This window comes from Dermacentor albipictus, chromosome 7, assembly GCF_038994185.2.
Source record: "Dermacentor albipictus isolate Rhodes 1998 colony chromosome 7, USDA_Dalb.pri_finalv2, whole genome shotgun sequence".
Lineage (NCBI taxonomy): Eukaryota > Metazoa > Arthropoda > Arachnida > Ixodida > Ixodidae > Dermacentor > Dermacentor albipictus.
The window spans coordinates 55,224,387-55,242,924 of NC_091827.1; the positions used below are offsets into that span (position 1 = coordinate 55,224,387).

General features: G+C 44.2%; 2 protein-coding genes across 6 annotated transcripts in view; one reads left to right on the forward strand and one right to left on the reverse strand.

Moving 5' to 3' along the window:
- LOC135906796 (uncharacterized) overlaps nt 1–17,312 on the forward strand; it is a 33,967-nt gene extending 16,655 nt beyond the window's left edge. For all 3 annotated transcript variants that reach the window (XM_065438393.2, XM_065438392.2, XM_065438394.2), the window contains exons 4-7: nt 2,995–3,303; nt 7,741–7,994; nt 9,468–9,656; nt 17,024–17,312. In XM_065438393.2, coding sequence (XP_065294465.1) covers nt 2,995–3,303; nt 7,741–7,994; nt 9,468–9,525 — 621 coding nt within the window. In that variant the 3' untranslated portion in view covers nt 9,526–9,656; nt 17,024–17,312. The remainder of the gene's footprint in view (nt 1–2,994; nt 3,304–7,740; nt 7,995–9,467; nt 9,657–17,023) is intronic.
- Nucleotides 1–18,538, reverse strand: part of LOC135906758 (uncharacterized) — a 308,457-nt gene that overhangs the window by 254,291 nt on the left and 35,628 nt on the right. For all 3 annotated transcript variants that reach the window (XR_011507414.1, XR_010565832.1, XM_070522239.1), the window contains exon 2: nt 18,352–18,407. Coding sequence is in view for 1 of the 3 variants with exons in the window: in XM_070522239.1 (XP_070378340.1) it covers nt 18,352–18,407 (56 nt within the window). In the remaining 2 variants the exon portion in view is untranslated. The remainder of the gene's footprint in view (nt 1–18,351; nt 18,408–18,538) is intronic.

Below are 18,538 nucleotides of genomic sequence, written 5' to 3' on the forward strand. Positions count from 1 at the left end.
CCATCTACGGCCAATTGTTTTTTATCCATCTTGATTTTGATTAATTTACCATTACTTTATTTGAATCAATACCTACATGTAATTTCACCTATGCTGCCCTTGGTGTCTTTGTTGGCTTCTCATGATATGACTGACAAAAATCGGGCCTTCGGTTTCCTTTCTTCTGGTTTCTTTGTTGACACATACATCCCACGGACCCCGGATGAATATGACCTGTTGGCCGTCTCTGCTGTCACTATCTTCATCGCTTCCACCCGTAAATCTGTCATTGATGATTATTTGTGCACTAACCGGCTATGGCGCGTAATTTTTTTCCTTTCCTCCCTTTCTTGTGTAACGCTTTCTGCATTGCAGAATGTTGTCAGGTTGTGGTGACAATGAAAAACACACTAGTGACAACTGTAACTCACGTAACTCTTTCTTGGGCGAACTTGTGCCCAGCAAAACAAGTAATGTAACAAGTAAGCGGCGAGAGAAGTCAGCGATCGTCCGAAATGTTATCTGCTGGTCAAGCGCATCGAATTTTAGTACATGACCCGTATAACATTCGAGAAACTTCCGATGCATGCAGTCGTGTCCTACGCCGAGCGATTACGTTTAACATTTATTGGCCGGTAGAAAGCGGTCACTGGTAATAGATAAGCAAGTAGACATGTCAATATAAATAAGCCTCGCACTTCAAAATAGAAATAAAGCAAACTTACTTGTAATAATTAGTTTTTTTTCTTTCTCATAAGAAACGCCCTCACAATATAACTTATCAAACTCCAACGTCACATTATCCAGCATTTGTAATCAAAGGTGGGATTACCTAAGATATAGCCTACAATGGCCAACAGAGTGATAATAGCAAAACGAGCCTTTGAAATCATTGCGCTGTCGCAATCACTAGTTACCTGAAACATCAGCCTGCCTGTCCAAGGTACTTCACGGAAATGGTAAAGAATGCTTTACCACGTTACGACAAATTGGTTAACGGGGTTAAACACCTACTGGGGCTGGTGAGTCTGCCACGAGCAGCTTGTCACGAGCCCGTGGCTACCCTATAGAAAAATTGTGGTTGTGAATAGAAAATGCCTTGCGGCAAGGTCACTTTTGTAGCGAATGCTCTGTGGCTCTCAATCTAACGTAGGTATCCTGCAAAAAAAAAAAAAAACTGAAATTGGTCGCTAAGATGAAGCTATCATTACACTAAGTTTCATTTAGTTGTCATTATTAGTTTGTCGACAGTGCACTTCTAAACGTTGCGGAATTCGTTCCAACTCTAGTCCTTCCGAGTTTGATTCAGCTAATTAGCTAGGAATTATCATCATCATCAGCCAGGTTACGCCCACTGCAGGGCACAGGCCTCTCCCATACTTCTCCAACTACCCCGGTCACGTACTAATTGTGGCCATGTCGTCCCTGCAAACTTCTTAATCCTATCCGCCCACCTAACCTTCTGCCGCCCCCTGCTACGCATCCCGTCCCTTGGAATCAAGTCCGTAACCCTTAATGAGCATCGGTTATCTTCCCTCCTCATTACATGTCCTGCCCATGCCCATTTCGATTTCTTGATTTCAACTAAGATATCATTTACTCGCGTTTGTTCCCTCACCAAATCTGCTCTTTTCTTATCCCTTAAAGTTACACCCGTCATTCTTCTTTCCATAGCTCGTTGCGTCGTCCTCAACTTAAGTAGAATCCTTTTCGTAAGCCTCCAGGTTTCTGCCCCGTACGTGAGTACGTGAGCTAGGAGGTACGCTAAATCGCAAAATATAAACAAACGTGTTTTGTTTTGTGCACTCTTTTGGACTGCGCCCCGGTAACGCATATCATCACCCGCGTCGAGGCTCGGTTTAACCGGTGTGTTTAAAGGCCACCTGCGTCTACACAGCGCTCCGTCGCAGCTGCGCCGCCAACAACTGCGCCTTTAGAGCGTCGTCGTAAAAGAGCCATCGGCAGTGTATCACAGCCGCCACAAGGGCATCATCATATTGTTGATAAGATAAAGATAAAAAGCAAAGAGAGAAGACGACAAATGATTGTGTATTTTTTTTGTGTTTCCCATAAATGACATACACAATTATATGTAAAGCTATATACTAACAAAACTCTATCCCAACGTAATTTATGCATCCACCACAGCAGCATCGCTGGCCAACCACCTTCACAAGGTCGAATGGCTCCTGAATTTTTTCAGTTTTCCTCTGGAATACTGTATATTATTTTCTCGAAACAATACATACATACATACATACATACATACATACATACATACATACATACATACATACATACATACATACATACATACATACATACATACATACATACATACATACATACATACATACATACATACACGCATACATGCACGCATACATACATACATACATACATACATACATACATACATACATACATACATACATACATACATACATACATACATACATACATACATACATACATACATACATACATACATACATACATACATACATACATACATACATACATACATACATACATACATACATACAAACATACATACATACATGCATGCATGCATGCATGCATGCATACATACATACATACATACATACATACATACATACATACATACATACATACATACATACATACATACATACATACATACATACATACATACATACATACATACATACATACATACATACATGCATGCATGCATGCATGCATGCATGCATGCATGCATGCATGCATACATACATACATACATACATACATACATACATACATACATACATACATACATACATACATACATACATACATACATACATACATACATACATACATACATACATACATACATGCATGCATGCATGCATACATACATACAAGCATATAAGCTGTGAAAAATGGTTGGCCTTCAGCGGAGTGTTCCTCATCTTCATGTTTATTCCTGCATCTTTTGCTATAGATCTACAGCGTTATGTGGATTACCGTCTCTCTTCGTTCCAACAGGTGACGGCATTGCTTAAAGCAAAGCTTGGAAGGTTTCCCTGCTACGACGGCGTAGGATGTTTCAACCCGAAAGATAAAATGAGCCTCGAGACTGCTGGGCCCGACTCTCCCAAAGAAATCGGCACCAAAATAACCTTCTTCGGAAAAGGCGCACGTGAAGGAGTGGTCGTAAGCCACGCGACTTGGCCCAACGTGATGGAGAAGAGGCGTTGGCATATGAGAAGGCCACTCGTCGCAATTATACACGGCTTTACCGAGAATGGCCAGAGGCCCTGGGTCATCTCCCTGAAGGACAGCCTCATGAGATACGTAAGATATATTCCGATTACCTTCTTGCGCTTTTGAGAGTTCGCTCCACAATGAATGAGAAAAAAGTTCCGAGTTGAGTATCGTCTGTTAGTAAAATGTACGGCGTTGAAAATATACACGCACGCCAAATTTCAAGCTTCAGTAATACGCGCGAGCACGCACACACACGCACACACTCACCCAGAGAGAAAGAGAGAGAGACGCACACGCATGTGTGTTCAGAAATCAGACGCAATCACGCGGGCACAAATACCCACAATAAAACGCACGGTAATGATATCGCAAAACTGCTAGCAACCTCATTAAAATACTAGTTTGCATAGAAAAATTGTTCTATCTAATTTTTTCTCACTGCTAACGTCCCTACATTTAAGTAGTAGGATCTTGATGAACCCACTCTGATCTCTCAGCAGCTGTGGCCTTACACGAAGATGACAGGTTCGATCCCCCAGCTGCGGCAGCCGCATTGCGATGGAGAGGGATTGCAAAAACACTACTGTACCCTGTACTGACCGCATGGCTCAAAGAATTATCCAGCGTTCCCCACGACGGCGTACCTTATAATCAGATTGTGTATTTGGCTCGTTAAACTCCAGATTGTACATTTTTAACCGGTGGCACTGATTCATTAAGTTCTTTTTCATTCTTCGTTTTTTTTCTTTTTTTTCAAATTTTATGGAACGTGGACATAATGTTGACTTCCACAGACGACAGAAAATTTGTATTTGATGAGTCTTAATGCACATGGCTGTCAAACTCTGGTGTCATGTATTGCGGTGGGAAGCAGGTGTGACAACCAATACGCAGTTTTTAACCGCCGCTTCTCACATCGCAGATGTATTTTCAGGTCCCTGGCATGCGCAATAAGAACTCTTCACATATTTAAGTGTAAGTTTGTCAGCCGTGGCGCATACCAGCATTCTTCAGGGAGATAAAGAAAATGTGTTGTGTACCCTTTTCTTTCTGATAACCATGCCTTGTGGGAGAACACTGAATGCGAACATTTCAAATAATGCAAACTCCGAAAATTGCAAAGTGTAATAAGCTTCACATAAGGACAAACTGAAATGTTCTTTAGTGGAGCTAAGTTTCATAAACACGCACGTTTTTGTGTCGCCGAGATGCGTACTCCATTGTTGAGTAACATGAAGGGAAGTCTGAGAAGCCGGGTTATGAACTCTAAGCTGCGAGTATGTATTTCTAGCGCACCAGGAGGGGTCCAACCTGTAGCATTCCGCTGAAGTCAGATAGGAAAATTTTCATTCGAATGAAGAGCGACGTCGGTGTATCATGAATAAGAATGCGTAGTTGAAAGGCCACCGTATCTACAAAATAGCTTCCAAAGTGCTCGTCTTATTGTTGAAGCATATATAAAAGATTTAAGGTGATATTTTCAAACATTTAGATGACATCAGTGTACGTAACCAAACAATGTCTAGCAGTACCAGGTCAGGGCATGTCCAGTAGGCACGTAGTGATTAACAGTTAGCTAAGCAATAATGTGGCAGACATTCAGGAGAACAATGTGTTGAAAATAATCAAAAACAGTCCTATCGCCAAAGTCAGCGTCTTATAGTGGCTTCCAGTGCGAAACCAGCGCGTTTGTTGACACTGGATCGCACTGTGGGGACGCTGGAGCTACCTGGGAGCCACCGTAACACCAGTGAGATCCACAGAGCTTGGTCACACTGAGCAAGGCGCTGGTTTCAATGGCCGAGGCGCTGGGGCACACTCGTACGCTCTGTACACGCAGTGGTTTTCGCTGGAGTTCGCTGTATCGTACTGGAAATTGTGCTGGTTGCGTTTGTGCGCACACTGGTTCCAGTGTTGCGAACAGTACCGACACTGTTGAATATTAAGTGCTCGATACATTTTTACTGGGAGACACTGGTCCCCTGTCGTAAACCCTTTATTTTGAGGCCATAAATATCTATTTCGGGTCGCAGCTTGGAATAAGTAGGCCTGAGCTGCTCCGTTTATGCACCTAGGTGTGACACTGCGGCCAGCGAGGGCTCATTGCTCAGCAGCAGTGGATGTTGACCGTTCGTTCGCGTCCACTGCACTTCTCCGTGTCAGTGTCCGTGAGGTGTTCCTGCAAAATGGTTCTATATTTGTTTATGAGCGATGACGCAACCGATGACTTCTACTCGTCGCGGTGTTGCGGACTCGACAAGAAATAAACAGACCCAGCAGTCATTCGGACGCGTTCGAACGGACCTCCAGGAAGCCTCCCGTTGATGGATATTATTGCACCAATAACAAAGCTGAGGCGATTCGTGCGCTTCCATTTTACACAGTGTACTATAACATAATAGTAAAGAAGGTGTGAGGCATAAATACAGACATTTTAGCATTCACCAGGTACCCGCAAAGAGATCGTTCCCTTCTATCAAGTTACGCCTAACATACCCGCCGAGTCCATTTACACGTTATTGGCCCGTCTGCGCTCAAGGATAAGTATATCAAACGAAGAAGAGTCACTGTATCACTCCGCTTTCGTAATAATTTCTTTCGTGACAACAATCGGCACAAGAAGCGACGAGCGCCTATGTGACGCATTACATCAGCATAAGTTTATGCGCTGTCGCTGCAAGGTCCGAGCCACACTAGCTGACGCTTCTCTGACGGAGATATGTGACTATAGAGCCTTGTCTATTGAAAAGCATTGTTGAAATAAGAAAATGTTGCATTTCCCTCGCGCGAAGAAAACGAAATGGATACCAAATTGGCAGTAACACCACGTGTCGCCTGTTAGTTTGACATTTTTTAAGTGAAAATACGAATTACCAAATAAAATCGGTGTTGTGACACTTGAAGACACGCTGTTCAATATGCAAAACGACAAACACTTTTTTTCTTTCTTACAGTGGCGTAAGCTTTAGTTACAGGGCGAAAGCGCATCTACCACGTCGGTGTGAGACATGTAAGCACCAACTGAAACTGCCCCTGGATACTGACACGACAAATTATTTACAATTCATCATGTTCCGGTTATAGCTTCTGAGACATTTCCAACGGACGCTGGCGCCATGCCATACTCAATTATATTTTCTACGGTTCAGAAAACTCAGTGCCCTTCCACTCTGTGAAGAAGGGTGACCAGCGAAACTGTGTATGAGGGCCCCTTAATGGCGAACTTAACCACAGCCGCGGGTAGGCCCGGCACCACACCATCTTCCGGATCGGCCCACGTATGGGAAGTGCTTAACACCTGCTTTACCTCCGCCGCGGATCGGCCCGGCATTGCACTATCTTCGGGATCGGCCCATGTATGGGGAGTGCTTAAAGCCTGCTTCACCTCCGCCATAGGTCGGCCCCGCATCGCACCATCTTCGAGATCGGCCCACGTATAGGAAGTGCTTAACGCCTGCTTCACCTCCGCCGCGGGTCGGCCCGGCATCGCACCATCTTTGGGATCGGCCCACGTATGGGAGGTGCTTAACGACTGCTTGACCTCCGCCGCGGGCCGCGTCAGTATTACACTATCTTCGTGATAGGCCCACGTATGGGCAGTGCTTAACGCATGCTTCACCTCCACCGCAGGTCGGCCCGGCATTGCACTATCCCCGAGATCGGCCCACGTATGGGAAATGCTTAACGCCAGTTTCACCTTCGCCACGGGTCAGGTCGGCATTGCACAGACATACTACTTTACAGAGGAAAAGAACCACGACTTCAGACGGAACGTGATGAAGGAGAAGACAGGACGAGCGGACAGGACCGATCGTCTTGTCCACTCCATCACGCCCCGTCTTAAGTCGCGGTTCTTTTCATCTTTAAACATGTCGGACCAACATGGCCAAAGTTCCTCCCTCTTGTACTACTTTACGTGCTTTATGTTAAGGGTCACCAAGATTGCTCGGCTGCCATAATGTAGCAACAGTAAGAAGGAAAGGAAAAAGTCTAAAAACGAAGGCGTCAACCAGTTATTTTCGCTAGAGCGTCCATATATTTTTACATTTCCTTTCCATGTGTTGCTCTATTGTACATGGCAACCAGCATGTGCTATGAATAAGAATGTCAGCTATAACAAGAGAAGTGACATGAATGATCACTTCATAGCAGCGTCATGTTTCTGTCATTCTTGCGTCCTTCTCCACCACTTTTCTTCCTTTCTTTTCTGCTTTTTTCTCCTTTGCTCATTATGACACCAAGTAGGCCAGTTTGCCATTCTCCTTGCCTTATAAGACTGTGGTAGTTTGCATCGTAATATATTCGATGAGTGATGATCACACCCACAACCTCCAATTTTTCTCATGTGAGGCCTTTGTGAATACGCCCAGCGCCATTAACAAGTTCACGTCTCCGTGTCGCAGTAAAAAACGCGGTTGCGGGCATTGGGTGTCCCGAATGATGATACAGAAGAAAAGCTATAGCTTGCTGTACTTTGCCGCAATGACAGTGTGTCAGGTGATCTCCTCGCTTTCTTTTACTCAGGCTCACTCTAACGTACTCATTGTCGATTGGAAGAAAGGCGCCACGTACCCTTACTACTTCAGGGGCTTCAAGAAACACGCCTGTGCCAGGTGTTCAGCTCTCGCTGCTTATTCAAAAGATCATACACTCGTCGAAGCATCGTCTGTCGCCGAAGAGTGTTCACGTCGTGGGATTCAGCCTGGGTGCACAAGTTGCTGGCTTCTGCGGCCGGCATTTTCACAGTGCCTTCAAAAGGAAGCTTGGGCGTATTACAGGTATTACTGGTCAAATGTCAAGCCGTCATTATTTTAGCACGTTTCACAATGACCGAGTGTGAAATGACTCGCGCTCATTAGTTCCCCTACCTACAACTGCGCGAATACCTGCTGCACAGATCGCAGGGTACTACGGCGAAATTGTGAATACCTCATTACATGTCTTGCCTGCTAATTCTACTAATTATGCTCAGAACTAATTACGCTTATCGACTCTACGCACCCGCAAAAGATGTAAGCATGTAATGTCACATGCACTTTGGGGAGAGGCAAAAGTAATCTATTTTGTCACACAGGGCTTTCTATAGGTGAATAGGCAATATGCGAGGCGATTTCGACAGTAAAAACACACGTCTTAAAACTCGCCTACGGCAGACGGCGCAGTCTTTTCGCATCTGCTAAATCATAAAGGGGCGCCTGCTACTTGCACGATAACATGCTGTGTGATATTCGCTAAATAATAATGATTCACAAATCAGTTTATACTTACTAGCTCAAGGGGCAAACGCCTCAACAGCGGAATCGAAGTCGAGGAGTGATATATTTATAGCTATTCAGTAGAAATCTTCCGCTTATGCAGCATTACGTTTTACATATGCCTACTCAAAATCTCTGAACTGCTGTATGTCCCAGCTACCACTTTTGAGCACTGCTTATTGCCCCGGTGTTGATCAGCTTTAACTGGAACGCCTTATCTTGACATAGAAATGTAAGGCAAAATATTCAGGAGGCGCGAATGTGTGACGTGTTGCTTTCTATTGAAGATATCACAACAAATTCGCCCCGTCATCCCTGTTCAGGCGTAGTTGCGTCAGCGCCTTCTTGGCCGACATATTCGCCATTACCATTGTTGTCGTACCGCTGTCGATGTCCTTGTCGCGTCGTTAACTGCTTTGAGCAATAAATTTGTCTCTAGCAGCCATAAAAAGCCAACGACCAATGAAGCCAGTGAAAGAACAGGCGACTTACGTATATTTTATTGAACTCTATAATTCATCCCACATGAGTGTCTAACTCACGGCGAAAACTACAATGGTGATAATGAAAAAGAAAGTGGCAGAACAGACCACTTAGATATCCACGTGTCCGTATGACACTAAAACGTAAATGTACAAAAACAGACCATTTATATAGCTACACTGCAATCGCAGAAAATGTGCACCGAAAAATAGCACAAACAGCTTTTTAAAAAGCAGTCTTTTCATCGAAGTAGGCTACCAACATTGTCTTCGTTTTTTCTTGGTTATTTTTTATGCGTGTGAGTCTTCACCGGGTTTTCATCAATAGCCTAAATTCGTTCACTAGTCCCACAAATATGGAAAGCACAGCTGTTGCTGGCGTTGACCTCTGCAGCATCGCCCACCTATAGGGAAGGTCTATTGAACGCCCCGCATGTTGGGAGCACATAAATTTTGTTCAATGCATTTTTACCAACACCCGATTAACTCAAAGGTTATGATTACTCCCTTCCAGGTTTGGATCCCGCCGGGCCTTTGTTCGAAAACAGCAGGACATGCATATCAAAAAGTGACGCACAATTTGTTGATGCGATACACGTGAACGCGGGCGAATATTACCAGTTTCGCTTTGGAGTGAACAAATCGGTCGGCCACGTTGACTTTTACCCTAATGGCGGCACAGACCAACCAGGGTGTCGTACAGGTGGGTAATTCTAACCGAAGGTAAACTCTGCTCTTCAATTCACACAGATGCTTATATGTAACGTAAAAGGAAAATCACCTGTGGGGAAGTTGATCACAAAACGTCACTTTGAATAGATATCATTTACAAACTATACGCAGCGGCGGCTGAGCGGTTAGGGCCTTCTGCTGCCTCGCACGAGGTCGCTTTAAGGGCACAGCCTCAGGTAAAATTTAAAAAAGAGCTTTCTTTCTTTGAAATTGGGGAAGTGTCCTTCCTTGTGCACATTTTCCACAGTCTCGCTTTTTTGAAAACAGAACTAAAACGCCCACGATGTCTACATTTTGATAAAATGTGGCGGATAATAGCAGCAATACACAGGAAATTTTAGAAGATTGTGAGTAGATAAGGGGTTGAATATAATTGCTAAGGCCTCCTTCTGTGGCCGTTTATATATCGGTATTATATGAAATGCTTCAAAATTTCTGCGCACACATGAGAAGACTCAAAGTAGCCCATTTTCACGAAATGGCGAGCACTTTATGGCTTACAATAACCGAAAGATTCATGTGTGTACGATAGTGAAGTGCTCTGAAAATATTTACTGAATACTTGTATTTACCCAAATTTTCTGCGTTGACGAAGGCATACAGCGGTAGCTTTTACCTGGTCTCCTCAGTCAACTATGCTTGGAAATCAGGGCGCTTATATTTCATTGAGTTAGAAAGCTTGTTGGAACTAAAAAGCAATAATTGTTTATTATGTGTAGGCTATATATAGCCTTTGTAGAAGGTTACTTATTGGAGCGTTCCAAGATGTCACGCTGCAGTTATCCGGGATGGTTCCCACGGTCATACAAGAAAAAAAAATAACACGAACTTCCAAGTCAATAAAAGTAAGGCGAATGTCAAGTGTACGCTGTGATGAAAATGTCGTGTTTCTGGACTGAATATAACTATCGTAAATAAGTACGGAACCCTCGTTTCTTTTTTTTGTTGTGCATGGTTGATCCGCGGAATAAACTTGGTATGACCGGTGTCCTCCATGCACTATACGAAACTAATGAAACTAATGCACCCATATTGGGTAATATGCTTGCAGAATTCAAAACGTATGCCCTAATTACGGCTTTTGCAATGCATTACGTATGCCAGCCCTCCGGCATATTACGAGCCTGTATTACAAGTTGCGCAATATTTTGTCAGCTATAATGGCGTAGTGACCGAGGTCAGCCAAAACCAAGTTCAGCGAACTTAGAGGCGATTATATTTAATGTGTGCCAAGTTGTGTGCCAAAAGCATGTACGTCTATTACTTCATTCGTAAAAATTAAAGGCAGGTGATCCACCTGCCATTAAGGACGGCTGGATGGCCAGCGAAGCTGCAAACATTGTGGTAAGAAAACTCGTGGTAAACACTTCACTGGATCACTCACCGTCACTGAGTAATGACGGTCACAATGACTTTGTGGCCGCTATGATATACACTGTTCGGCATACTTGCAAATGGCAAACACATTCATTGATAACGTCAAATCTACGCACTTACGCCGCTGGGTGGTCGGTTGGGCCGGATCGGTACGGCATCGCAAGCGATATGTCTGCAACACAAAACGCGTAAACCACCCCTTTTCGGTCTCGACACATTGACGTTGAAACCACCGACAACTGCCACAGGGGTAGCGTCATCGCAACTAACCCACGCAGAGTAGGCATGAACCTTGCGGCGCTACGAGTCGTTGCATTTTTTGGTTGCTTAGGGGTGTATGAGCCGTTCCGTCTGCTGCTTCTTTAAGGGGTATGGGTACTGACGGGGGTATGAGCCATTAACGTTGATAATTTTTGTGTGCAGACACGTAAGTTCTATGGTCCCCTAGCCATATACAGCCTTAGTGAAAAAAATTGCTTCAACCAGCGCTTGGAAGTATCACACTACCGTTTAGAGTTACATTTCCCTATGTCCCAGTATAACTTTTCTTTAGCAAAAAAATTTAATTTACTTAGGAATGCGGGCCTTCTAAACTGCAATATTTACTGAAATTTTCAGAAACCTGCCTTACTACCTATGAAAATATTGACTGCACGCGTTCCTTTTTTATGCATAATAGGACGTTCGCCTGCTGTCCTCGAGGACACAAATGTGGTACTTCACGTTCGGTGAGAGTAAAGGCCAGCTAGTGGGTGATGTGTAGGCAAGGTTGAAAATCAGCGGGCTATATGGAGCCTTGGCAATAAATTACGTTTGCAAGCACTCCATCGCGCGATAAATGGGTCTAACGAGATGCGCGTAATTTACGCAGGCACGATTTCAAAAGGAGCACTCATATACAGGAAACATTTTTGAAAGACGTGATTTATTTCCGGCAACATACACCCTCATTCCCACTGCTCGAAATAAACATATTGGCCAAAAAGGTCCTGCATGCTTCTGCAAAGTCGCACAGCTCGGCTCTAGTTTTTTATTATTATTATTATTATTATTATTATTATTATTATTATTATTATTATTATTATTATTATTATTATTATTATTATTATTATTATTATTATTATTATTATTATTATTATTATTATTATTGCATAGTGGATATGAACTTGCATAACCTAATGCTGGTGCACACATACTTTTTATTTTATATATTTATTTGTGTTCGTAACAGTTTCTTTTTTTTCTGTAGATCTACTTACAATGGGTGTGTGTCAGTTGCATGTTCTGTACGTCTTCTACGGATAAAGTGGTCGCCCAGCGCCTCCTCTTTTTTTTTTTTTTCAATGCCAGCCAGATGCAGCCGATCCGACCGTTCCCCATCGCTCTCCTCTAGTCCTTTCCTACTCTCCCCCTTCAGCTAGCGTTCGCGCCTGCTACGCGGTCGTGGGGGAGAGTACCATCTGGGTGACGCCTCACAGCGGAAGTTGGACGAACTCTGACAGACGCGTAATTAAGTACATTAAAGGCACTGTAGCGTATTATCCTGACACCTGACAGGCGCAGGGGCGGAGCGTCAACCACTTTTCATAGGGAACGTCAGCGGCGCGCGATCAGGCGCCCGCGTTACGCAAGCAGGCGCAGCTAAATTAGTCGGATGTGGATGGATGGATGTTATGAGCGTCCCCTTTGGAACGGGCCGGTGGGTTGCGCCACCAAGCTGTTGCTACTATACTGCCTAATATTCTACCTAGGTTAAACAATGAAAAAAGACACAAGAAAACACTATGAACTACCACGCCCAAATTTTCTGATCCCCTATTGCGAACTGTGCTTTTGTACGTCTCCGTCTTTTGTCGTTTCCCTACTTTTCTTCCACCAATCCTCCAGTCGCCTCTTACTAATGCCTATTGCGGACATGTTTGCTTTACCACTGCTCCCTCTGAACCCAAGGGCTTCAAGGAGGCCAGTGGTGCGTAAATCGACCGCTGGGTAGGCGTCTCCACATTCTAATAAAACATGCTCCGTAGTTTCCCTAGCTTTAGCACAACAAGCACATGCTTCTTCTTCCTTCTATCTCGCTTTATAGGTGCGTGTTCTAAGGCATCCTGATCTCGCTTCGAAAAGTAATGAGCTTCCCTTTGAGGTATCATAAACGGTTTCTTTCCTGATTTCGTTTTTTCCTCTTAAGTAGTTACTCATGGCAGGTTTCTTTTCCATTGCCGCCACCCATGAGATTAATTCAGCTTCTCTGACTTTCCGCTTGACCTTTGTTGTTGAGTTGTCCACCCTACAGGCCGCATACTTGCTGGTAAGCTTCCTAGTTCTTTTCCTCCACTGTGAATCAATGTTTTTTCTGTACAGGTACCTGAACACTCTCCCAGCCCATTTACTTTTTCCATCTTCCTCAGCCGTTCTTCATACTCAATTTTACTGCGAGCTTTCCTCACTTCAAAACTTGTCCAGCCCATATCACTCTGCACAGCTTCATTTGTAGACTTCCCGTGAGCGCCCGATGCGAGGCGACTCACTGACCTTTGGTTCCCGTCGAGTAATGATTGTACCCCTGATTTATAGCAAACAACCGCATTTCCAAAAGTAAGTCCTGCAACCATTACACCTTTTCACATACCTCGGAGGACCTCGTACAGGCGCCCAAGTCTTTAACTGGTGTGCGGGAGCGGCGACTTTTCCGTGCGTCAGCGCCGTTTGACGAGGCGAGGCTGGAAACAGTCTGAGGCTAAGCGCATGCGGACAAAGCGCGCTCAGCTGGGTCCATCGTCTACTAGGCTGTTTCCAGCCTCGCCGCGTCATACGGCGCTGACGCCCGGAAAAGTCGCCGCTCCCGCACACCAGTTAAAGATTTGGGCGACTGTACCTATTGTATCCCCATAGCGCTCTGTGCTTCATTATGGCTGCATTTCTCTTCCCCTTTACTGTTATGGTTTTTTCCTGTGTTACCATATATCCATTGCCTTCGTTTATCCATATACCAAGGTATTTATATTCTGTTACCCGAGGTATTTCTTGGCCCTGTATCTCCACTGTCTGTTCACTGTTTTCATTGAAAACCATAACACCTGATTTTCTAACACTAAACTGCAAACCTAAATCGTTGCCTTCCTGCCCACAGATATTAGCCAGACGTTGCAAATCACTTTGATTGTTAGCTAGCAACACAATGTCGTCCCAAAGTCGATGGATGGATGGATGGATGTTATGAGCGTCCCCTTTGGAACGGGGCGGTGGGTTGCGCCACCAAGCTCTTGCTTGTCGTCCCATCTGGGTAGCGCCGCATCGCGGCGACTCACTGAAGAGCGAGCGATTGCACTGGCGTTGAAAATATAGAGGAGGCGTTGGCTTGCGCCATTCTGCCTTAGGAGAGCTGGAGTTAATGTTGCCTGCCATACTATTTACTATAGTTAATAGCAACGAATAAACAATGTCGCGGTCCTGTTTCCGGCTGCGGCAGCACCATGCCGACGAGGTCGGAATGTAGAAACGCTCGAGTACCGTCATTTGGAAGCGCAGCATAGAGGACATGATTGAAATTAATCCAACAGAATCGCACACGATGTCTTCTTCTATAGCCTTGGTTTTGTTTTGGGAGCTAGACACCGTGCTAAACCTCATATAATAACTTTATTAAAATCGGAAGTTCCCGTCTCCGTGGATTTTTCGGGCTCCTAACGTGGCTAAATAAGTTACCCTTAGGATAGCCACTGGCATTTCCTCTTCGAGGTCGGTATCCTTTTTCTGCGCTGACGAGGTGATAGCCACATCACCTTTCATGGTTTTCTTGAGAATACAATTGGGGCTCCAGCACCTACGTATGTTACCGCAGGCGCCGCAGGAGGTGTACTTGCGCCCGCAAAAGCTTTTGGAGCAGGTGACCCGGAGAAAATATTTAATAAATTTGCCGCAGTCGTTTTATATCCCCCACCGCATTGAGAGGCGCAAACGGTACTTTGCTCTATGCCAACATATTTCTCGCGCAAAGTTTAGGCTGAGTGATCAAGTAGCCAGGAAATGCGAGTTTCCCGGGAATTCGGTGCTACCTTAGCATTTGTGGTGGACTGCGCGTCTTGGCCAGTAAGGCTTCGATTCTTGAATCCAACCAAAATCAGCATCAGGCATGGACGAGATAGAAAGCACGTTAACTGGTGGAAGCCTGCGTGGTTGCGTATCAGCATCTTCTGCTTTTGTTTGTTAGATTGTGAGACGCAGTTGTTTGCTGATTCATTACATGTGACCTAATGGCTGGCGAGTGCATGCGATGTTTTCCTACTGTTTATTCTTTATAAATTCAGTTGCTAGAAGCACTCTCTCTCTCTGTGCTTCTCTTCCTATTGCCGTTGTCCTCCGCGCCGATTTAATATATGCGTTTAGGGCAACATTCAAGGTACAGGCGCAAGGAAAATCTAAGTTAATTTACGCTGGCTTTTTAATGTTGACACATGTTCGTGCGTCTCGCCTAATCTCGAGGCCTGCTCGTCACTAGCAGTCAAAAAATGGAACCACCCAATAATCAACGTTTATGTTTCAAGCCGTCCGCGTCTAATGTAATAAAGAAAAAGTTTTGTGTACACCCAACGCAACTTAGACAAAATGGTGAATGTCGGTTTTTGTGTCATAACATGCCCAAAATGTCCTGAGGAATTTTCTCCCCTTTTCTGTCTGTGTTCGATATTTTTCGTTTCATGTTTTATATCAACAAGAACGCCTAAGCCTGACTCTTGAACCCTGGCAGTGTCTTATGTGCGCATGCAGGTAAACGTAAAGTTGTTTTTTTTTTATCTCACGCCGTGTAAAAGAGGAACTAACCTATATGGAAACGCCAAGAAATTCGGAACAAGCAGCCAGCTCCTATTTTACCTCGACGCGCCCACCTTTCCTGTGTGTTGTGATTTCCGGACAAAAAGGACAAACGTTTCTTGAAGGCCAACGTTCACATCAACCTGAGAGTCACATGAAGCTTCATGCAACTCCTAGATGGGTGACAATCGAATGTTCCTCCACTTGGCGGGATTTCGTAGGGCCATTTAGGCAGGGGATGAAATTTTAGGCACTAGCCAGTACTCGACTTGTGCCTTTATTTTAAGAATGAAAATAAAATTAACTCTGAAATGCCTCGATACGACGAATATTATCATAACCAAAACATCATTAAGATAACCATGCTGCATAACTGTATGTCCTCACAAATACTACCAATGACTGCTGCGTTCGCTCATCAATGAGCGAAAGGATACTTCACCGAGAATCAGCTGACAAGGATTCGGTACTTCTTGCTGTGCACCATGTTGAAACCACAGCGGATGCCTAGTAGATTCGAGCAAGTGATGCTGGGCGTCAGGACAGACGGTCATTCAATGCCTCCTAGGACAGTATCATAATTTGCAAATAGACGGCGCGATGTCTGTTAGCCGGCGATATGTGGCCTTCTTATATGAGGTTCTTTTTTTCCCTTGAGAGAAAAATGCAAACATGTTGGGTCCAATCCGCATGTATCACTAGAAACCTATGAATTAAAATACTAAGCAATCGGGTTGGCGAAACAATCAGCTCTAACAGCGACATTATGAATTCTACTGGAGCTCGTCAGTCCGTATACACAGATCTCTGTGTTAACAAACCTGTTATATTGTGCTATTCAGTCGGTTCATTGTAGGCAAAACAAATCGCACAGGCAACTGTGACTAACTCAAATGATTGACACACGCGAGTGCTTCGTTGTTCACTTCCCAATTTGTGTTGTGCCCGTGTTTTGTGATTTCTCGCCAGCTGTCAAACAAGTACAATCTTAGTTCAGCAGTCGACATCGATTACATTCGACGTCGTAAATTTGTTCGACTCACGGCAACGATGAAACGGTTGTCTGTTTATTATATTGCAACTGCCAGTGTTCATTCATAAAACAAGTTTATTGAATGACTAATAAAAGCAACTCGTGCTTTCCTACAGCTTACTTTAAAAGGTTAGATGGTTGCAGTCACGGCAGGGCTCCACACCTCTTCATTGAATCTTTGACAAACCGGAGGTGTACTTTCAAGTCACTAAAGTGCAAACGTGGATGGCCGGCGTACCTGAGCGGCCACTGTCAAAAGCACAGGGTTTATGATGGTGAAATGGGCTATCGCAGCCTTCTGAAGAAAGGAAGAGGAAACCAGTATTTGAAGACCAGGGCGAAGTCACCTTACTGCATATCGTTGAAAAAATAAATATGAATGTTATGTTTGTTCCAATAGCGAAATGTTCGATTCCAATATTACTATTACACAAATTCCAATAAAGGATCCATGGAAGTAATATCAGGTTCAATCTCTCATATAAACAGGCGGGTACAGTAGCAGAGCAACAGCTTCAAGGTTTGCTTTATATGAGCGACATTGTGTTGCTAGCTAACAAGCAAAGTGATATGCTACGACTGGCTACATATCTGATGACAGGAAGGGGAGAATTTAGGTCTGAAATTTGCCGTTGGAAAATCCGGTGTTATGATATTCAATGAGAACAGTGAACAGACAGTGTCAATACAAGAACAGGAAATACCTCGCATGAAGAATATAAATACCTTGGTATATGATTCAACGAATGCAATAGATGCATGGAAACACAGGAAAGAGATAAAATTATGCATAGAAAAGCAGGGAGGTTAACCAGAAGTAGTGCGGCTGGCTACCCTGCACGAGGGGAAAGGTTAAGGGGGATAAAAAGAGAAACAGAGTGGAAGGGAGAGATAGAGAAAAAGAGACGAGCACTAACAAACCGTGTGCACTACAGAGCAGTAGGGCACGGCATTCTTAAAGTCTATCGTTTAGCCTCGTATACCGCAGGAACCTTCATAACGCTAGTAAAGCCTTCAGCGCGGATGTCCTTTGGGAGTACTGACCCAAAGCTTTGAGTTTTCATAGTGGGCGATTGTCCAAGTGGTCCAGTACTCTGCACAACACTTGTCTCTGGGCACTATATCCCGGGCAGACACATATATGTGCGAGTGTCCTCTCGTTGTTGCATGTGTCGCACGCAGGGCTGCTGGCCATTCCAATAAGCAAAGCATATGAGTTCGTAAACGCAACGCCTAACTACAGACGGTAGAGCATGGTCTGTTCACGTCTTGGTAACCCAGGCGGTAAGCGCATCCGTATGTCCGGAGACAACGAACGCAAACGATACATGGTGAAAACGTTCGAGTCCCACAAGGGCGAGGCACATTCAGGAAACATCAATCGCATCTCAGCCGCAGCGGCGCCTGTTCGCGAAAGCACAATCAAGACACGTAGACCACTTACATGTGCAGATCAGGCGACTTCGTCGGCGTGGTGGTTCTCGCTGGTGCTGCAATCTCCTGGAAACCATAAAAAGGGTATGTTGTGTCCCTTCTGATGGCTACTATGATATATATAAATATATATATATATATATATATATATATATATATATATATATATATATATATATATATATATATATATATAT